This window comes from Podarcis vaucheri (assembly GCF_965113315.1).
Source record: "Podarcis vaucheri genome assembly, chromosome: 5".
Taxonomy (NCBI): Eukaryota; Metazoa; Chordata; class Lepidosauria; order Squamata; family Lacertidae; genus Podarcis; species Podarcis vaucheri.
This window is the reverse complement of record NC_138763.1, coordinates 71724552-71744496: the sequence shown is the minus strand read 5'-3', so window position 1 is coordinate 71744496 and position 19945 is coordinate 71724552. Positions and strand designations below refer to the sequence as shown.

Below are 19945 nucleotides of genomic sequence, written 5' to 3'. Positions count from 1 at the left end.
CTAAACTGTCCGTTTGACAGCTTTGACAGCTGTCAAACTCCGCACCTCTTACACAGGCTCAAAAACAGGACGTTCCCGGGCCCGGGAGGGGGGGTTGTTTACAACAAGAAGAAAGCTTCCAAAATTCCACTCTCCAGACTTCCGGGTTGGCGCCATCGCCGAATGGCGGACTCCCTCCGAGCTCCGGAGGGAGTCTGCTCGGCAGGGGCTGGGTCCTACCGCGCCGGCGACGCGGGGACCCTTAGAAACCACGGGAACGGATCCCGTGGACATGGTGACTCGGCTGGCACCGTTATCGCTCTCCCGGCTTGTGAAAGAGCCTTTTTAAAGGCTACGGATCGGGCGCCGGGGAGTAGCGTGGTGCTTTGAGTCCTCCGCTTCCCCTGCCGGGCGCAGCCGCATGCCATTCGGCGGAGAGCGCTGGCTTCTTCCAAAGGAAATTCGGACAATTGATCAACAACCCGTGAGTAATTGGGCAACCGGGTTTAAAAGGAGGAAAAAAGAAAATTTTTTCCGGATTTGGCACGAGCGGGAGGGGATCCAAAAAAGGAAGTCAGTCCCCTCCCTGATTGTAAACATGCTAAAACAAGGACTGAGAAACCAAGATCTATTCAGAAGCTTATTGATGATAAAAATTACCAACTCCACGATGTGAATTATAAGAACTGTGCTGGAGGAGAGGAGTCGAGGGTGAGGAAAAAGCAACCCCCCCCCTGGGAACCGGGGCGATTCGGACAGCCTGGCGAAGAGAGATGGAGATTTTGACAGCTGTCAAAGGAGCTGTCAAAACTGGAAATTATAAAGAGGACCTTGCTACAAGTTCTTTGCTGGTTAATTTTGTTACAATTTGATATAAATATGGATATAAACTGTCGGGAAAAAGAAACAACAAATTGACTTTTGGATTAGAGGATACAAAGTTATTGTAATCCCTCTAGAGGGGATTTGGGACATTACAAGTGTCGTATGTGGAAAACTACTCTGGGATGTGTAAAGGTCTTATCTCCTGGGAAAGCTGCAGAACTGAAATATTATTTTGTCTACAGAGGTGACTATAACACAATAGAATCTTCCATTGAAGCAAGAAAGGAACTGGACGTAAGTCTGTGTCCCTGAATAACAAACCTCTGTAGAGACGTTAAATTTTGCAACAAGAATGTTTTGACAGCTGAACAAGACAGAAACCTGAGAAACCAAGAAATAAAAGAGTAGATGACTGAATACGACACGGAAAGAATAATGGGAGGAGCAACAAAAGATTAAAGAAAATTAAAGGCCTCTATTAGATTGGATTTTCGACGTTAAACATCATTAAGACAATCAAATCCGAAGAAAACAGCATGATGGACTGAGATAAATTTGGCTGTGGACTTAAGATCTCCAGGCCGACAACATACAGACAAATGGACATGGGGAATCAAAACCGGGGAAGGGAGGGGGAACCTTAGAATCCAAAGGCTTTGTAACCAACTTTTTGAATTTCTCTATACTTTCTATCTTATATTCTTTATAACTTTGATACTTTACGTTTCTGTTTTTTCTTTTTTTTTTTAGAAAGGGGGAACTCGTGGAAGAAATGAGAGCGGATCTTGGGGAAAATTTTGTTCTATTATAAGACGAGGAGTGATGCTAAGATGGTGTAAATTTAAATTGGTTTATGAGTATAATATATTAGGTTTAATTGGGGATGAGAACTTGTGGAACCAACTTGGATAAAGGGGAATACAATCGGGAGGGGAAGGAGGAAGTCCCAGAAAGAAGGTTATGAAAAGAAGGGTCTAAGTTAGTTTCTCTTTTTCTTTCTTTCCTTTATCTTTCTTATTTTCCTATTCTGTTATTATTGGAAATTTTAATAAATATGATTAAAAAAAAAAAACAAAATTCCACTCTCCAGCTCAAAATTTCTTTTTGCCAAATCTTGGAAGTTAATGTCTTTTTTAACTCACCCCTCAAAGGGTAGGCTCTCCAGCTTAGCTCTTATATCGTTGCTTTAGATCATCTGCAAGGGGGGGGTGCGGACTTCCTTTTAGCACACCCCCCGGTCGTCTCAAATTCACGGGATAATATTCTTAAAATCCAATTCCGTCTTACTCACGGGTTATTCTTTTCAGTCCGAATTTCAAGGAAGGAAGTCAGCGCACTCCAGTCATGGCTCGCGGCTTCGCTCAACCGAGGTAGCGATCGACTCTCAGTGCCACGTCACCCTCCGTATCCTCTCCGCAGCCTTTAAAAAGGCTCTTCGTGGATCGGGGGGCGCTTAAGGCACCCACCGAGTCTTCAGTCCGCAGGCTTCAGCGCCTGCGGTTTTTAAGGGTCCCCGCGTCGCCGGCGCGGCAAGACCCGTCCTCAGTTGAGCCGATTCCCTCCGCAGCTCGGAGGGAATCCGCCATTTCCAGATCGCACCAACCCGGAAGTCTTTGTCCTCTCAGTCATTTTAAGTATCAGTGTCTTGTCTTTCTTCTTCTGCTTGCTATTAATGTTCTGCATTTTAATCCCCTAGCTATAGTTTTAGTTTTTATAAACCAACCTTCAATTTATTCCGATGAATGGAAGTCTATTAAAAATATCTTAAATCAGAGACAGGGAACCTGTGGCCCTCAGGATGTTGTTGGGCAGCAACTCTGAGCTTCCTTCACCGTTGGCCATGCTTGCAAGGGCTGATGGGAGTTGGAGTCCAAAAACATCTGGGAGGCCACAGCTGTTCCATCTGTGTCAGTCTGCAAAAAGAGGCATCTAGAATTCTGCAGAACAGCTGCATCCTCCCCACCCCCACCCCACCACAAAAGAAACCCAGCTTCAACCTTTACTTGAGAGTTTTAGATAGACAGAAACATCTTCTCCACTGGCACATTCTCACAAATGTGTGAGAAATAAGCTTTCCACGTGTGAGTTAGATCACGGAAGCTGGCTTCTGCTGTCAGGCCTGTTTTGTTAGCAGGAGGCCAGCAAGCATTGACAACTCTCCTTCAATCTCTGTTTTGTTTTTTATTACTTGTCTTTATTTCACTGCCTGAAATAAAGGACGGTTTGGCCGAATGTCTTTCTGAATTGGCCAGGTTTTCATGATTTCTCACCCTGTCCAATTGCAGAACTTAATCTGGAAGGGAATTGTATCCACCGCCTGCCAGAAGAGGTCCGAACCCTGCTGCACCTGAGGGTCATCAACCTGTCCAGGAATAAATTTAGTCACTTTCCAGAACAGCTGATCTCTTTGCCAGCTCTTGAAACCATCAACCTAGAAGAGAATGAGATTTCAGGTAAGAGACTGCACTGTATCTGTGCATCCAAGGACTTCTCTGTTGCAACTGTGGAGTAGCGAAGATCTTGCATTAAGACTTACTCGGATGTTCAGTGCAACCTTGTATTTAAGCACTAGCCTGGTAGCCAGCCGTGAAGAGGAATTGCCTGCAAGCAATAGTATTACTGTTGCTATTATTGGGCTCCATATCTTCCAAACTCTGCCATGAGCAACTTTTCATAATTAAGCAATTGTGTGAGTTTCATAGGACGTCTCATCACTTAAGAGAATGCTTTGCATTGAACTACGCCTGCGATTGAAGGGTCTGTCCTTGCTAAGGAAACGGCACTTTTGCTCAGCAATAATATTCTCATCACTGTTTTTTTCTAACCTGAAAGCATTAGAGCTACACTTTCAAAAAAGAAGTTATGCTATTTGCATTCATTAATACTGTATAAGTATTTCTCCTTTTACTTTTCTGTGCTGTTTCAGCTCCCCCCCTTTCTTAAAACGATTCATAATCATTCTTTAAAATGAAAATTCCTTTGAAGAGCAAACTAAGTCTAAGAAATTGGACCCCCTCAGGTCACATGCTCCCCTTTGGAATTGAATAATGAGCAGAAGATGCTGCTCGTTTTTATTTTTCTGGAAGCGAGTCATCTTTTAGAAGACTTTTTTCCCCATTGTCAGCCAGGTGTAAAAACTGTTCATTGCACCTGTATGTTTTCTACTGTAGAACTAATAGGAGCTTCAGGATAGGTATAATGGGTGCATTTATGTAAGAGAAACGAACAACTGCTCAGTTAAATTTGGAGACCCTTGTGACTGCTCTTAGATAATAATAATAATAATAATAATAATAATAATAATAATAATAATAATAATTTATACCCCACCCATCTGGCTAGGCTTCCCCAGCCACTCTGGGCGGCTTCCCAAAAAATATTAAAATACTGTAATACATCAAACATTAAAAGCTTCCCTAAACAGGGCTGCCTTCAGATGTCTTCTAAAAGTCTTTGACATCTGGTGGGAGGGCGTTCCACAGGGAGGGCGCCACTACCAAGAAGGCCCTCTGCCTGGTTCCCTGTAACTTGGCTTCTCGCAGGGAGGGAACCTCCAGAAGGCCCTCAGTGCTGGACCTCAGTGTCCGGGTAGAATGATGGGGGTGGAGACGCTCCTTCAGATAAAACTTAAAGAGATCTCCTACAGGTTGTTTGGTTAGATCCTGAGAAGATTTAGTGGAATACTAGAACTGGCAAGTCTAATTCGAGGCTATAATAATAATGAATGAATGAATGAATTTATTACGGTCATAGACCAGAAGAAAGGAAAAAAAAAAAAAACATAAAAGGCAGCAATAATTTACAAGGGAATGGTGGTGTCAGTTAAAAGTTGTAAAATTATACATAAAAACAATGCACATATACACACAGACACACACACATATACATACTCATATATGCACTACAGTATATGTATGGGCTTAAAAAAGGGGGGGGCTTATCCAGGGGTCAGATCATTTACTTTTTTACAGCTAATGCCCTCCGCTTGATCGCGGCCGCAGAAAACTTGGCCACTTTCAATGTTACTTCTGGGTTTTTGTCTCCTAGTAGGATTTTCAGCCGCTGAGATTCAGATCGACCTGGAAATTTCTGAATGATAGGGGAGATAAACAGTAACCTGATATCCCCGTAAAGGTCGCAGTGTAACAACACATGTGAAGCCGTTTCCACCTCCTTCAGACCACATGGGCAAACTCGTTCAGCATAGGGTGTGCCCTCGTATCTGCCCTTTAGTAAGGCAGATGGCAATACATCAAATCTAGTAAGGGTAAACGCCCGCCTATATTTTGCGATTTGTAGGTCCATCAAAATGGGGTTAGGTTAAACCCTTTTCCATAATCTTGGATAGCTGGATATTTATCTATCTTGCTCATATGGTCCTGAAGCTCTACATCTCCTATTCGCTGGCTCACCATCATTTTAGCCTTTTCAAAGCCTGAGGCTATAAGTTCTTGTGAGGAAAGCCCCAGGCCCCTCAGTTTTTCATAGAGCGACAATCTCCATTTAGACTGGAACGGGTCTAGTAGAGTCAATGGAGCCACTCCCACTGGGAAAAATATGAGTTTTAGCCAGAAATGAATCTTCAGGATCCATATCCTGGCATTAATAGGGAGTTGGCCAACCTCCAGCCTAACGGCAGTGTTAGAGACACAGGTAGGTAACCCTAGTAGGGAACGATAAAATTTAGTTTGTACAGATTCCAGGGACTTGAGTTTTTGACAATTAAATATCTGGGTGCCATAGGTCAATTGTGGAAGTATTTTTGCAACAAAGACCTGGGAGGCAGCGGGAACATATTGACCTCCTTTTCTATAAAAGAATCTTATGATAGCTCTGGAAGATCTTTGCGCATTTACTTTTTTTTTGTAATATTTTTTATTAGTTTTACAAAAGTTTTTATAACAGACAAACACAAAAAAGAAAACAAACAAACAAACAAGTATAATTTCATAATGTCATTTCATAAACTTCTTTCCTCGGACTTCCCCATACCTCCCCTTTCTGCATCCTCATGTCCAAATTTTATAGCAACTTATAAATGTTTTTTCCAACTCTAATTCGTCATAGTCCTTTCTTATTCTAATCTTATATTACTGCAACCCTTTCTCTCTATAGAATCTCGACATTCTAAACTTCATCAAGTTTATAGTAGTCCTTAAGATAAATCTTGAATTTCTTCCAATCTTCTTCCGCAGTCTCCTTTCCCTGGTCTCGAATTCTGCTCGTCATTTCCGCCAATGTCATATAGTCAATCACTTTCATCTGCCATTCTTCCACGGTGGGTAGATCTTGTGTCTTCCAATACTTTGCGATCAGTATTCTTGCTGCTGTTGTTGCGTACATAAAGAAAGTTCTATCCTTTTTTTGCACCAATTGGCCGACAATGCCCAAGAGAAAGGCCTCTGGTTTCTTAAGAAAGGTATATTTAAATACCTTTTTCATTTCATTATATATCATCTCCCAGAAGACCTTAATCTTCGGGCATGTCCACCAAAGATGATAAAAAGTACCTTCAGTTTCCTTACATTTCCAGCATTTATTGTCAGGCAAATGGTAAATTTTTGCTAGCTTAACTGGGGTCATGTACCACCTGTATACCATTTTCATCACATTTTCCTTTAAGGCACTACATGCCGTAAATTTAATTCCGGTGTTCCACAACCTTTCCCAGTCAGCAGACATAATATTATGACCAATGTCCTGTGCCCACTTAATCATAGCTGATTTAACTATTTCATCTTGTGTGTTCCATTTCAGCAGCAAGTTATACATTCTTGACAAATTCTTAGTATTGGGTTCTAGCAGTTCTGTCTCGAGTTTTGATTTTTCCACCTGGAAGCCAATTTTCCTGTCTTGTTTAAAAACCTCCGTTATTTGATAATAGTGGAGCCAATCTTGTACTTTGGGTTTTAGTTTTTCATGGCTCTTTAATTTCAGTTTCTCTCCATCCTGTTCTAAAATCTCACAATACTTTGGCCATCCGACCTCCATATTAACTTTCTTATGGGCCTTCGCCTCTAAGGGTGACAACCATCTAGGGGTTTTGTTTTCCAACAGGTCTTTATATCTCATCCAAACATTGAACAACGCTTTCCTTACAATGTGATTTTTAAAGGCACTATGCACTTTGATTTTATCATACCATAAATATGCATGCCAACCGAATGCGTTATTGAAACCTTCTAAGTCCAAGATATCTGTATTCTCGAGGAGCATCCACTCTTTCAGCCAGCAGAATGCTGCTGCCTCATAGTACAATTTTAAGTCCGGCAGGGCAAATCCCCCTCTTTCTCTTGCATCTGTTAATATTTTATATTTTATTCTGGGCTTTTTGCCCTGCTAGACAAATTTCGCAATATCTTTCTGCCACCTCTTGAAACAGTCCATCTTGTCAATAATCTGCAAAGTTTGAAACAAAAATAACATTCTAGGCAATACATTCATCTTAATTACTGCAATTCGGCCTAACATTGATAATCTCAAATTTGACCATATTTCTAAGTCTTTTTTAATTTCTAACCAACATTTTTCATAATTGTCCTTATATAAATTCAAATTTTTAGATGTTAAATTAACCCCTAGGTATTTCACCTTCTTAACCACCATCAAACCCGTCTCTTCTTGAAACTTATTCTTCTCCATATCTGTCAGGTTTTTCCCTAAGACTTTAGTTTTTTGTTTATTCAATTTAAATCCAGCTACCTGGCCAAATTGTTGAATTATCTCCAACACCTTTTTCGTGCTAGTGTATGGCTCTTGTAAAGTCAGAACTAAATCATCTGCGAAAGCCCTTAACTTGTAATGTTTTGCTCCGACCTGTACACCTTTAACTTGCTGGTCCTCTCTAATCATGTTCAGCAACACCTCCAGGACCGAAATAAAAAGCAATGGGGAAATTGGGCACCCCTGTCGTGTTCCTTTTTCTATCTTAAGTTCCTCAGTTATTACATTGTTTACAATCAACTTAGCTTTTTGTTCGGAATATATTGCACCCATACCATTCTCAAAACCTTGTCCTACCCCCATCCCATGAAGGTTCTTTTTCATAAAACTCCAAGAAATGTTGTCAAAGGCTTTCTCCGCATCCACAAATATCAAAACTGCTTTAGTATTTATGTTCACCTCTAACTTTTCCAAAATGTCTATTATATTCCTAACATTGTCTGAGAGGTGTCTCTTTGGGAGAAAGCCTGCTTGGTCTCTATGAATCTTTTCCATCAATACTCTTTTGAATCTTTTTGCTAAAATGTCTGCAAAAATTTTGTAATCCACATTGAGTAACGAGATTGGGCGGTAGTTCTTCAATTGAGTCTTTTCAGTCTCTGTCTTTGGTATGAGTGAAATATATGCTTCTTTCCACGATTCAGGTGCCTTTTTTCCCTCTAAGATCTCATTACAGACATCCTTTAACGGTTGTATCAACCATTCCTTTAACGATTTGTAATATCTGGAAGTCAGTCCATCTGGCCCTGGAGATTTGCCCAATTGCATGTCCTGAATGGCACCCTCTATCTCTTGTTCTGTTATTCTCTGGTTTAGATCCACCTTACTTTGAGGAGAGATTTTTTGTAATCCATGTTTATTAAGGAATTTATCTATGTCTTCTTCATTTTGTAATCCTTGGGAATAAAGTTTTTTGAAATAACTCACAAAACAGTTTCTTATCTCATTTGGTTTAGATATGGTCCTTCCATCCACTTCCAAACTTGAAACTGTATTTAATTTCTGTCTTTTCTTGAGTTGCCATGCCAAGAGTTTGCCACATTTGTCTGCCGACTCAAATGTCTTTTGTCTCATTTGCTTTATTTTCCACTCTATCTCTTGGTTCATCAATTCCATATATTGTGTTTGATACAATTTAATCTCCCTCAAAATCTCCTGGGACTTTGGTTTTGACCTTAATTTTTTCTCTCCTTTTATCTTTTCCAAAATTTTTTCTCTTTTCTCCTTCTGCTTTCTCTTCTTTATTGAGTTTTGTTGAATCAAAAACCCTCGCATCACAGCTTTACTTGCGTCCCAGATCACTCTTCTTTCCACATCGCCCCTTAGATTGATTTCAAAATAGTCCTTTAAGGTTTTTTGGGCCTTCAAGTGGAACTCTCTATCTCGAAACAGGGTGTCATTCATTCTCCATCTAAACTGACCAGTTGTTGTAAGTTTCATTTCCATCTTCACGGCGTTATGGTCGGAGCAGGTTTTTGGGCAGATTTCTATCTTCTTAATCTTCGGAGCCATTCCACTAGTAATCCAGATTTGGTCGATTCTGGTCCAGGTCATCTTTGCTTGGGAGAAAAAGGTTCCCTCTCTTTCAAGAGGGTTCCTTGTTCTCCAAATGTCTATTAAGTCCATATTTTCAGTCATTTCAAAAAAAGTCTTCGGGAGTCTCCCTTCTTTAGTGAGTATCAGTCTTTGTGTCTTGTCCATGTTTGTAGAAACTACACCATTCATATCTCCCATGATTATCATGTTATATTCCAAATAGTCCATCAGGGTTTCATGAAGTTTTTTGAAGAATTCTGCTTTACCTTCATTTGGTGCATAAATCCCAATTATCAAAAATTTTTCTCCTTGTGCTTGAATCTCCACCGCTAAATATCTTCCTTCTTCATCTTTAAAAATCATTTTTGGGGCCCACTTCTCTTTTACATAAATCACAACTCCTCTTTTTTTCACTTTGTCCGACGAGATAAATTCTTGTCCCAATTTTTTATTCATAAGCAGTCTCCTGTGGGCTCTGGTTATGTGAGTTTCCTGTAAACAAATCACGTCCAGTTGTTCTCTGTACAAAATGTGGAATACTTGTCGTCTCTTCAAAGGCATGTTCATCCCATTACAATTCCAGCTAAGGAATTGCAGGGCCATCTTGTTATTTTTCTGGTATTCCTCCAACTGCTCCCAATTGTTGTTCCTCCTCTGTTGGTGGTGGAAGATTCTGTCCAAATGAGAGGTTCAAGATATCTATTACACTCCTTTGCTCAGCAATTGGGTCTACAGTTCCTTTCTGTAGATCTTCTTGATTTTTATGCAGGAAGCTGTCTTTATCCTGTGTCGTCTTTATTTTCACCTTCTTCCCCCTATAGTCAAAGGACAGTCCCTGTGGAAATTCCCACCTAAAACGAATGTTGTTCTTCTTGAGCAGGTAAACCAGGTCCTTATAAGAAGCTCTCAAGTCCAGAATATGTTTAGGGATATCTTTAAAGATCTGTATCGGTGAATTCCCAATTTGTAAGGCCTTTTCAAAATGCAGTCTTAATATTTTGTCTCTTTCCTCCTTCGATCTCAAGGTGATCAAGCAGTCTCTCGGTACCTTTCTATTCTGTCTTCTGCCCAGTCTGAATGCCGTTGTAATTTTGATTTCGTCTTCCTCTAAGTCTTCCCAAGCATCAGCAAACTCCTTCGTTAAAAAGTCCGTGAGATTGTCTCCTTCGTCCTCTGGAATTGATCGTAATTTCAGATTCCTTTCTTTTCTTTGTAGTTCCCACAGTGCCAGAGTTGCATCGTGGTCATAGACCTTCCTGGCAATCGGTTCTAATTTTTCCTGAGTCTCTCCAGCAATAGTTCTGGCTTCCTCCGCAATTTGACGTGTGGCAGAGTTCTCTTGCGTAAGCTTATTTATAGATTCTGTATTCAAATCAAGTCTTACTGTCAAGTCTGTCAATTTCTGTGAGTTCTCTGTCAATTTCTTAGTGTTCTTTGCCGTTTGCTTTGTTAAATTCTCCAGGGATTGATTTATCTTAAGAAGGGCTTGCGATACTACATCCATGGAGACTGCTGTACCTCTTTCTTGTCCTGTTGTCACTGTAGAAGTTATTCCTGAGATCGAGCCTCTTTTCTTGTGTTGCTGCAGCTGTTGTTGATATTGCCTTGTCTTGGCTCTCGTGCTTATCTCGTCTGCTGGGCCACTCATATCCCAAGGTCGTTTCCCACAAGAGCCTTCTCCTAAGAAAATTCCACTGTCCCAAAGCGTAGCAACTTTTAGTTTACCCTCTAGAGGGAGCAAATCAGAATGTCCGCAAACCGAAATAAAGAGTGTTAAAAAGCAAATTTATCAGGAGGCTTCTATAAGTATAATGCAACACTTTCCCAGTAAATAGAGTCCCAGCCTTCCCTGATATAATGTATCCACAAAGTCCCAAAACTTTGTAACAAATAGACAATAAAGCTTCCACTTTGTTACTTTCACAGGAATCTGAAGTCAGTTCAGTGTTCCTTTGTTTTATGAGCAGTTCGTACCAGGTTGGAGGCTGCAGAAAGTTTCCTTTTCCTTTAAATTAGTCATGCAGCTTATAAAGTCACTTTTTCCTCCCCTCTGCCCTGCAAGCTGGAGGGGATAGTCAAAGTCCAAATGTCGGGTTCAAGCATTTAAAAACGATTTTCCCTTACGGATGCAGCTTAGTAACTTTCGTTGCTTTGATTATCATGCAGTCGGGGGAAGGCAGACTTCCTTAATTTTTGCCTTTCCCGTTTTCAGCCTAATTTCAGGTAGTTTTAATTCGAATAGAGGTTCAGTCTTACTCACGGGTCTTTTTTGTCCAGATTATTCAGGAAGGGAATCGGCGCTCTCCACTAATGGCGACGCGGCTTCACTCTGCGGGCTGGGTAGCGATTCTCAGCACCGCGCTCCCCCGTTGTCGTTCCGGAGCCTTTAAAAAGGCTCTTTCTGCGGTAAAGAGGGGGCGCTTCGGGTGCCCACCGAATCTCCTTGTTCACAGGATCCGTTCCTGTGATTTTAGGGGTCCCCCGCTTGCCGAAGCGGGTCAGACCCGAACTCGCAGAGCCGTCCTCTATCCGGAGCTCGGAGAGAGAGCAGCCATTAGCGCTGGCGCCGAACCGGAAGTCCGATCTTTGCGCATTTACAATGGAATTCTTAATCTGATGGCACCAAGATCCCTTCTCATCGAAAATTATTCCAAGATATCTAAAAGATGTTACTTGCTCAATAGGTTGGTTATTAATTTTCCATTTATGTCGGAGTTTTCTCTTGGAGAACACCATAATTTTTGATTTGGTGTAGTTTATTATTAGGTGTTCAGCTTCGCAATACTCTGTAAGAGCTCGTAAAAGTTTTCTTAGACCCACACAAGAGAAGGAAATAAGTGCCGCATCATCCGCGTACAAAAGGACCGGGATTGGTGTATTATTTAGATTTGGGGAGTGAGTACTTGCTTCCTCCATCTTTCCGACTAAGGAGTTTATATAGAAGTTAAAAAGAATAGGGGCAAGAACACAGCCTTGCTTGACACCATGGGAACTTTGGATTTCCTTTGATAGGTTCCCATAACGGTCGCATCTAACACGGATCCGAGTATTTTCATGTAGTCTACGGATAAGAAGCAAAAGACGTCTATCGATGTTTGTGACATTTAGTTTTTCCCAAAGTCTGTGCCGGGGTATCGAGTCGAAGGCTGATTTGAAATCTATAAAGGCTACATAGAGAGAGCCTCCTTTCTTTGAGGTGTATTTCTCCACTAGATGTTGCAATACCAGTCCTTGGTCTAGAGTTGATCTATGTGCCCTGAAGCCAGCCTGGGCTTCCTTTAGGATGTGCTCCTGTTCTAGCCAGTCCGCAAACTTTTCACGTAAGTGAGTTGCATAAAGTTTGCTGATGATGCTTAAGAGACTGATTGGTCTGTAATTGGCTGGATCAAGTTTACAGCCTTTCTTGAATATGGGAACAATGATTGCCAATCCCCAGTCCTCTGGTATTATTGCTGTTTGATCTATGCTGATGAAAAGGGTGGCAAGGACTGGGGCCCACCAGTCAATATTGGCTTTGAGAAGTTCAGGAGAGATGTTATCTGCTCCCGGGGCTTTTCTGTATTTGAGTGCCTGAATAAGCCTCCTAATCTCCGCAACCGACACCGGAGGCCACTCATCATCTGCCGCACACTGTATTAGTGGCTGTGTCAGAGGCAGAGCTGAATATGAAGATAATAATAATAATAAAGATGAAACAGAAAACTTAGATGAGGTGATTGTTGCTTGCTGCCATACCAACTTTTCATGCTTTCTGCACATAATCTTTGGATGCGTTCTAGGCGGCGGGGGGGGGGGTTTAGTTGTGTTCATCATATTAATTACTTATAAGCTTATGTCTAAGTATAAGGCTCTTATAAACTTGGGCTGCAGATCAGAGCACTCCCAGGAGCTTCTGTTGCAAGCCATCATTCAGCTGTGCCCTGCAGGGATGTTTATCCTCAGTACCAAATTCAAGGATCTTGGATTTGAGTCCAGGGTGGGGAGCCTGTCCTGTGCATCCTTTAAAAAAAATTCTGTCCATTCCAGGTAAAGCTTGCAACAGCAACCTGACTACTAAGACAAGTAGTGCAATACAAACACTTAGAAATATACACAGACTCCCCCCCCCCCCAATTTCCTCCATGGTCAAAGGAGCAGAAAAGATGAGGAGTCAGGCAGGAGCATCAGAGCTGCTGCTGTAGTGCCCATCTTTGCTGCATGTTGAGGCCACATGGTGGGAGGAGGAAATGCATAGAAACCTCTGCTGACTGAGAGGCAGGAAGGGGTTAAAGCTCCAAGCTGTTATATATGCTCCCCATCAGAGCTGCTTCATTACTGAAGCACCCACTCTTATTCTAGCTTCAAGCTCCAGGGCAAGGGAAACATTAGACATTTGCGGAGTGGGGTGTTTTCCTTTTTTTATATATAATAATTTTTATTGCATCTTTTTCCACATTACAGATATAACAGAAAAAATAAAGAAAAAGAAGAAAAAAAAAAAAAAATCAAAACCATTTCAACAACTTATTTCAAATTTCTAACGAACTTCCCCACATCTCCCCCATAATGCATTCTTAACAATAAAATTTTCAGCAAGTTATAACCTTGTTTCATGTGTGTTTTTTTATACTTTCAATTGCAGTTTAAGTTTAAATCTCTTATTTTCCAATTACTCTACAAATATAACATAATGTTTTTTTTAACCCATTTAAACTTTGATTCTTTCGTAAATATTATCCACTTTCATATGCATTCCACTTATGTTGCTGGGGCTGACATTCCAAATCATACGGCATCTTAAGATTCATATAATTTATAATACTTTTGCAAATAGTCCTTAAATTTTTTCCAGTCCTCCTCCATTGCTTCTTCTCCCAAATCTCGGATCCTTGCAGTCATCTCAGCTAATTCCATGTAGTTCATCAGTTGCGTCTGCCAGTCTTCCAGTGTGGGCAAATCTTGAGTCTTCCAATGCTTGGCGATGAGGATTCTTGCTGCTGTTGTAGCATACATAAAAAAGGTTCTATCCTTTTTTAACACCTTCTGGCCGACAATGCCCAGAAGAAAGGCCTCCGGTTTCTTGGGAAAGGTGTATTTAAACACCTTTTTTAACTCGTTATAGATCATTTCCCAGAAAGCCTTCACTCTTGGGCAGGTCCACCAAAGATGAAAAAATGTCCCTTCAGCCTCCTTACATTTCCAACATTTATTATCGGACAAATGGTAAATCTTAGCAAGCTTGACTGGGGTCATGTACCACCTGTATACCATTTTCATAATGTTTTCTTTCAAGGCATTACATGCCGTAAACTTCATACCGGTGGTCCATAACCTTTCCCAGTCCTCAGACATAATGTTATAACCAATGTCCTGAGCCCATTTTATCATGGCTGATTTAACTGTCTCATCCTGAGTGTTCCATTTAAGCAGCAAGTTATACATTCTCGATAATAACTTGGTCTTTGGTTCTAACAACTCTGTCTCAAGTTTCGATTTTTCCACCTGGAATCCTATTTTTTTGTCTAACTTAAAAACCTCATTAATTTGGGCATAGTGTAGCCAATCTTGCACCTTACCTTTTAATTTTTCAAAGCTCTGCAACCTCCAATTACCTCCAGTGTTTTCTATTATTTCCCAATACTTCGGCCAGTAGGCCTCCATATTGGGTTTTTTCCGAGCTTTGGCCTCTATTGGTGATATCCACCTCGGAGTTTTACTTTCCAATAAGTCCTTATATTTTTTCCAGACCATAAATATTGCTTTTCTGACAATATGGTTTTTAAACATTCCAAATGTTTTTGCCTTGTCATACCACAAGTACGCATGCCAACCTAGCGAATTGTTAAAGCCTTCCAGATCTAGGACATCAGTGTTTTCTAACAGAATCCAATCTTTCATCCAGCAGAAGGCCGCAGCTTCATAGTATAACCTTAAGTCCGGCAGGGCAAACCCCCCTCTCTCCTTTGCATCAGTTAATATTTTAAACTTTATTCGGGGCTTTTTGCCCTGCCAGACAAATTTAGAGATATCCTTCTGCCACTTTCCAAAACAATCCACTCTGTCCACAATCTGCAAGGCTTGGAACAAAAACAACATTTTTGGCAAAACGTTCATTTTTATAGCTGCAATTCGGCCTAACAAGGATAATTTCAATCTTGACCAAATTTCTAGATCTTTTTTCACTTCTGACCAACATTTCTCATAATTATCTTTAAATAAATTCAAGTTCTTGGAAGAAAGATTGACCCCCAGGTATTTCACTTTTTTAACAATGTTTAGTTCTGTTTCCTTCTGAAACCCCTCTGCTGCATTAACTGTCAGATTTTTCCCTAACACCTTAGTTTTTTGTTTATTCAACTTAAAACCCGCCACCCGACCAAATTTCTGAATCAATTCCAAAACTCTTTTTGTACTAGATTCTGGCTCCTGTAATGTTAAAACCAAGTCATCTGCAAATGCTTTCAGTTTATATTGTTTCGCTCCGACCCGGATTCCTTGCACCAGCCGATCCTTCCTTATCATGTTCAGCAAAACCTCCAGGACCGAAATAAACAATAAAGGGGAAAGGGGGCACCCCTGACGTGTTCCTTTTTCAATATGAAGTTCTTCTGTCACCACATTGTTCACTATCAACTTAGCTTTTTGTTCTGAATAGATTGCTTCTATTCCATTCTCAAACCCCCTTCCCACTCCCATCCCTTCCAAATTTTTCTTCATAAATTTCCAAGAAATATTATCAAAGGCCTTCTCCGCATCAATAAAAATTAAGACTGCTTTGGTGTTAATATTTGTTTGTAAAAGTTCCAGAATATCGATAATATTCCTAGTGTTATCAAACAAATGTCTACCTGGGAGAAAGCCAGCTTGGTCCTTGTGTATTACTTCGTTTAGGACTTTTTTAAATCTATTAGCCAACATATCTGCAAATATTTTATAATCCACATTTAGGAGTGAGATGGGACGATAGTTCTTGAGTTGGGTCTTTTCAGTTTCCACTTTGGGTATCAATGTGATGAATGCTTCTTTCCACGTATCTGGTGCCTTCCCTCCCCCCATAATCTGATTGCAAACCTCCATTAATGGTTGTATCAAGAAATCTTTTAACGTCCTGTAATATTTGGAGGTGAGTCCATCCGGGCCTGGAGATTTGCCTAGCTGCATGTTCTGAATGGCATCCTCAATTTCCTGTTGTGTTATTTTACAATTCAAGATTGACCTCTTCTCTTGTGATAGTTCTGGTAGGCCATTGTCTTTCAGGAATTGTTCTATCTCAATTGCTTCCTCGGGTCCTTGTGTATAGAGTTTTTTAAAATATTTCTGGAAACACTTTCTAATTTCTCCCGGTTTCTGAATATTTTTCCCTTCAACTTCTAGATTGGTAACATAGTTTAATTTTTGTCTCTTTTTCAACTGCCAAGCTAGCAGTTTCCCACATTTGTTCGCAGATTCAAAAGATCTTTGTTTCATTTGTTTAATTTTCCATTCCACTTCTTGGTTAATCAATTTCGAATATTGTGATTGGTGGAATTTGATTTCTCTTAGAGTCTCTTTTGATTTTGGATTCAATCTTAGTTTTTTCTCTCCTTCTCTTATCTTCTCTAATATCTTATCCTTTTTCCCATTCCAGAATTTTTTCTTAATCGTATTCTGTTGTATCAGAAACCCTCTCATAACAGCTTTGCTTGCGTCCCAGATTATTCTTTTTTCCACCGAGGTATTCAAGTTAATTTCAAAATAGTCCTTTAAAGCTTTTTGGGCCTTCCTTACAATCTCTTGATCTCTTAACAGGTTGTCATTCATTTTCCATCTGAAGGAATCGGCAGTAGTAAATCTCATTTCCATTTTCAGAGCGTTGTGGTCGGAGCAAGTCTTTGGGCAGATTTCTACTTTTGTGGTCTTAGGTGCCAGCCCTCTAGTTGTCCAAATTTGGTCGATTCTTGTCCATGACAGGTGGGCCTCAGAGAAGAAAGTTCCTTCTTTACCTAGGGGGTTTCGCGTCCTCCATAAATCAATTAAATCCATATTGTCAGTTAGTTCGAAGAAAGTTTTTGGTAGTCTTCCATCTTTGGTCAAATTCTGGTTCTGTGACTTATCCATAAGGGTAGAGACGACCCCGTTCATGTCTCCCATCATAATGATGTTAGAATAGTCCAGATAGTCCAGTAGTGTCTCATGTAGCTTCTTGTAAAATTCTGATTTCCCCTCATTCGGTGCATAGATTCCTAATATCAAAACTTTTTCTCCTTGAGTCTGTATTTCAATAGCCAGGATTCTTCCTTGTTCATCTTTGAACAAAAAATTTGGTGATAAATTCTCCTTAGCGTAGATCACCACGCCTCTCTTTTTAACTCTGTCTGATGAAATAAATTCTTGGCCTAGTCTTTTGTTTATTAACACCTTCCTGTGGAGCCTGGTCACATGGGTTTCTTGCAAACAAATTATGTCCAAATTTTCTTTCTTTAAAATATGAAAAATCCTTTTGCGTTTTTCCGGGGAATTTGCGCCATTAATGTTCCAACTGTACAGCTGTAGAGACATCCTGTATCAATCTGTTGTTGCTCTTTATGGGGCGTCTTCTTTTTTATCCAAATCCGAGGGTGCTGACTCTTTTCCAAGCTCTGGTGGAGGCCAAAGAGCTGCTGCTCCTTTCTGCAAGTCTTCTCCGTGGTCGTGTAGAAACTTCTGGCTGTCCTCTTTCGTTTTGATTTTAATCTTCTTTCCTTTGTAGTTGAATGATAAGCCTTGTGGAAACTCCCACCTGTACGGTATTCCGTTGCCTCTCAAAAGTCCAGCTAGGTCAGTGTAGTTAGATCTGAGATCCAATAGTTGTTTAGGGATATCCTTGTAAATTTGTGCTCTTCTGTCCTGGATCTCAAGTGCTTTGTTAAAATGTAGGTCAAGTAGCTTGTCTCTCTCCTGCTTAGTCCTTAAAATGATCAAACAGTCTCTAGGCCTGTCTTTCCTGGTAACTCTTCCCAGTCTGAATGCAGTTGTTATTTTAAAGTCTGTATCTTCCTTTATACCCCAGGGAGTGGGGTGTTTTCCCGCCCTCCCTCTCCCCCAAGTACTTGCAAACATCCTCGAGCATTTGTGAGTACTGGAAATAAACGCTTGCATGGTTCTTGAACCAAACACAGAGATGTCATTTGCATTCCTAGCTGTGATCTAGGATAGCTCACTGTGCCGTGCTATCACTACAGAGATAGACTTCGATTGATATACAAAAGCCCCTGGATATTGGAATAGCTGCTTAGATAAACTGGAGATTTCAGATGAATAACTTTACTGCATGTAAATTTTGTGTCAGTGGTGATCTACTCCTTTGGGTGTGGGCGGGCAGTGAAGCTTGACTTCCCCGTTCTCAGTTTGCCAAATGTTTTTATTTTATTTTGGAAGTATAAATTAATGAACTAATTAAATCTGAGTTGTTGGGTTTTTTTAAAAAAGGGAGAATGGGGGGGGATCATCTTTATTGAGCTCGACTGGCTGCTTGAGGTACACTTAGTTTTTTCTGTGTTTTTTCGCTCTTTTTTTTTTAGTTTCTAAACACGGACACATCTTTAATATCACAAAACGAAATCAGCTGGCATCTCAAAATGCCAGAGAGAAGTGACAGGCAATTAATTCATAGATTAAAGGGAACAGGGACTTGCCAGTGTGAATTTGAAAATAAATTGGTCTCAGATGTAGCATAGGGAGCCTCATGGATGATCAATACCAAAATGTTTTGTCTCCTGTTTTACTGATAACAGAAAAATATATATTGGCAAAGCTGTCTGTCAGGCCCGTATTGATAAAAATGGTCAGGAGGGAGTAAGAAACAATAAAATTGTGTGTGTGTGTGTACACGCACAATAAAGCATCATTTTCAAGTCATTTTTGGTTGTGCAACATGGCAATTTTAAGCATGAGGTATGAATTGGTCTGCCCTACTTCAAATCTCAGTTCATGCATGAATTCACTGGGCAGCCTTTAGGCAAACCACTATTTTTTCGACTTCCCACATGGCATGTTTGTGGATTAACACTGGCCTAACTCGAGCTTGTCTTACAGGCATCTGGTGACTTTTTAAGTCAGCGGGTATGTGGATCATGTCCTTATACACCAGGAATGGGGAACTGGACCCAAGTCCCACAGTGACCTGCCCTGCCCTTCAGCTGGCAACCTGTATGATGCCAGGTGTGGGACAGGTGGGTGTGGCTTGGCCAAAGCCCACTTAGGTGTCTAGGTTAGAGGTTTCCATCCCCATAATATAATGTAGTCACTGGTTGGCCCTTATAGCTGCATGAAGTTGGGGGGTGGGGTCCTGTTCCTGTTCCCTTCCTGCTGGAGAAAGTCAATACAGTTATTGTCTAGCTTCCTGACTGGCACGTCCTCTAAGCTCCCAGAGCAGCCGCTGCCTAGTCCTTGGGAAGGTTAGGAAGGCTGCAGGGCAGGGCTCAGTGATCTGTGCCATTGAAGAGCTGAGCAATCCTGTCCTGTCCAATACCACTCCACAGCAAGACTTGGGTGCGTCAGCAAGGTAAGCTGCCTTCTCTGGGGAGGGGAGGAAGGGCAGGCTTGCTCTTTGCATGTGGGACAAACTCGCGGCCCCTTCTACCAGGGCGGCTGTCACTTGGGCACTCCTGGCAAAGTCCGTCTCTCTCTGCCTGGCTGCTACAGCTGCCATGAAATAAACTCAGTGGCTTCTGTGCCCAGTCTAGGTAGCTGGCTGGAGTTCGCAAATTAGGAAGTGGCAAACTCCACACTTTCCCCACTCCAAAGAAGAAGAGGAAGGAACACTTGGGGCACACAGCAGAGGAGGAAGAGGGGGCAGTGCGCTGCGGCAGGCGCATAGGGGCAGGCAGCAGGTGCGCAGTGGTGGTGGAGGAGGAGGAGGAGGCGGCTGACAAGGAGGCAGCAA

At 41.2% G+C, this 19945-nt stretch overlaps 1 protein-coding gene across 4 annotated transcripts in view; it reads left to right on the top strand.

Annotated features, from left to right (window-relative positions):
- The window catches only part of LRRC20 (leucine rich repeat containing 20), a 98689-nt gene that overhangs the window by 32563 nt on the left and 46181 nt on the right, over positions 1-19945 (top strand). For all 4 annotated transcript variants that reach the window (XM_082222221.1, XM_082222220.1, XM_082222223.1 and 1 more), the window contains one exon: positions 3090-3257. In XM_082222221.1, the coding sequence (XP_082078347.1) occupies positions 3090-3257 (168 nt within the window). The remainder of the gene's footprint in view (positions 1-3089; positions 3258-19945) is intronic.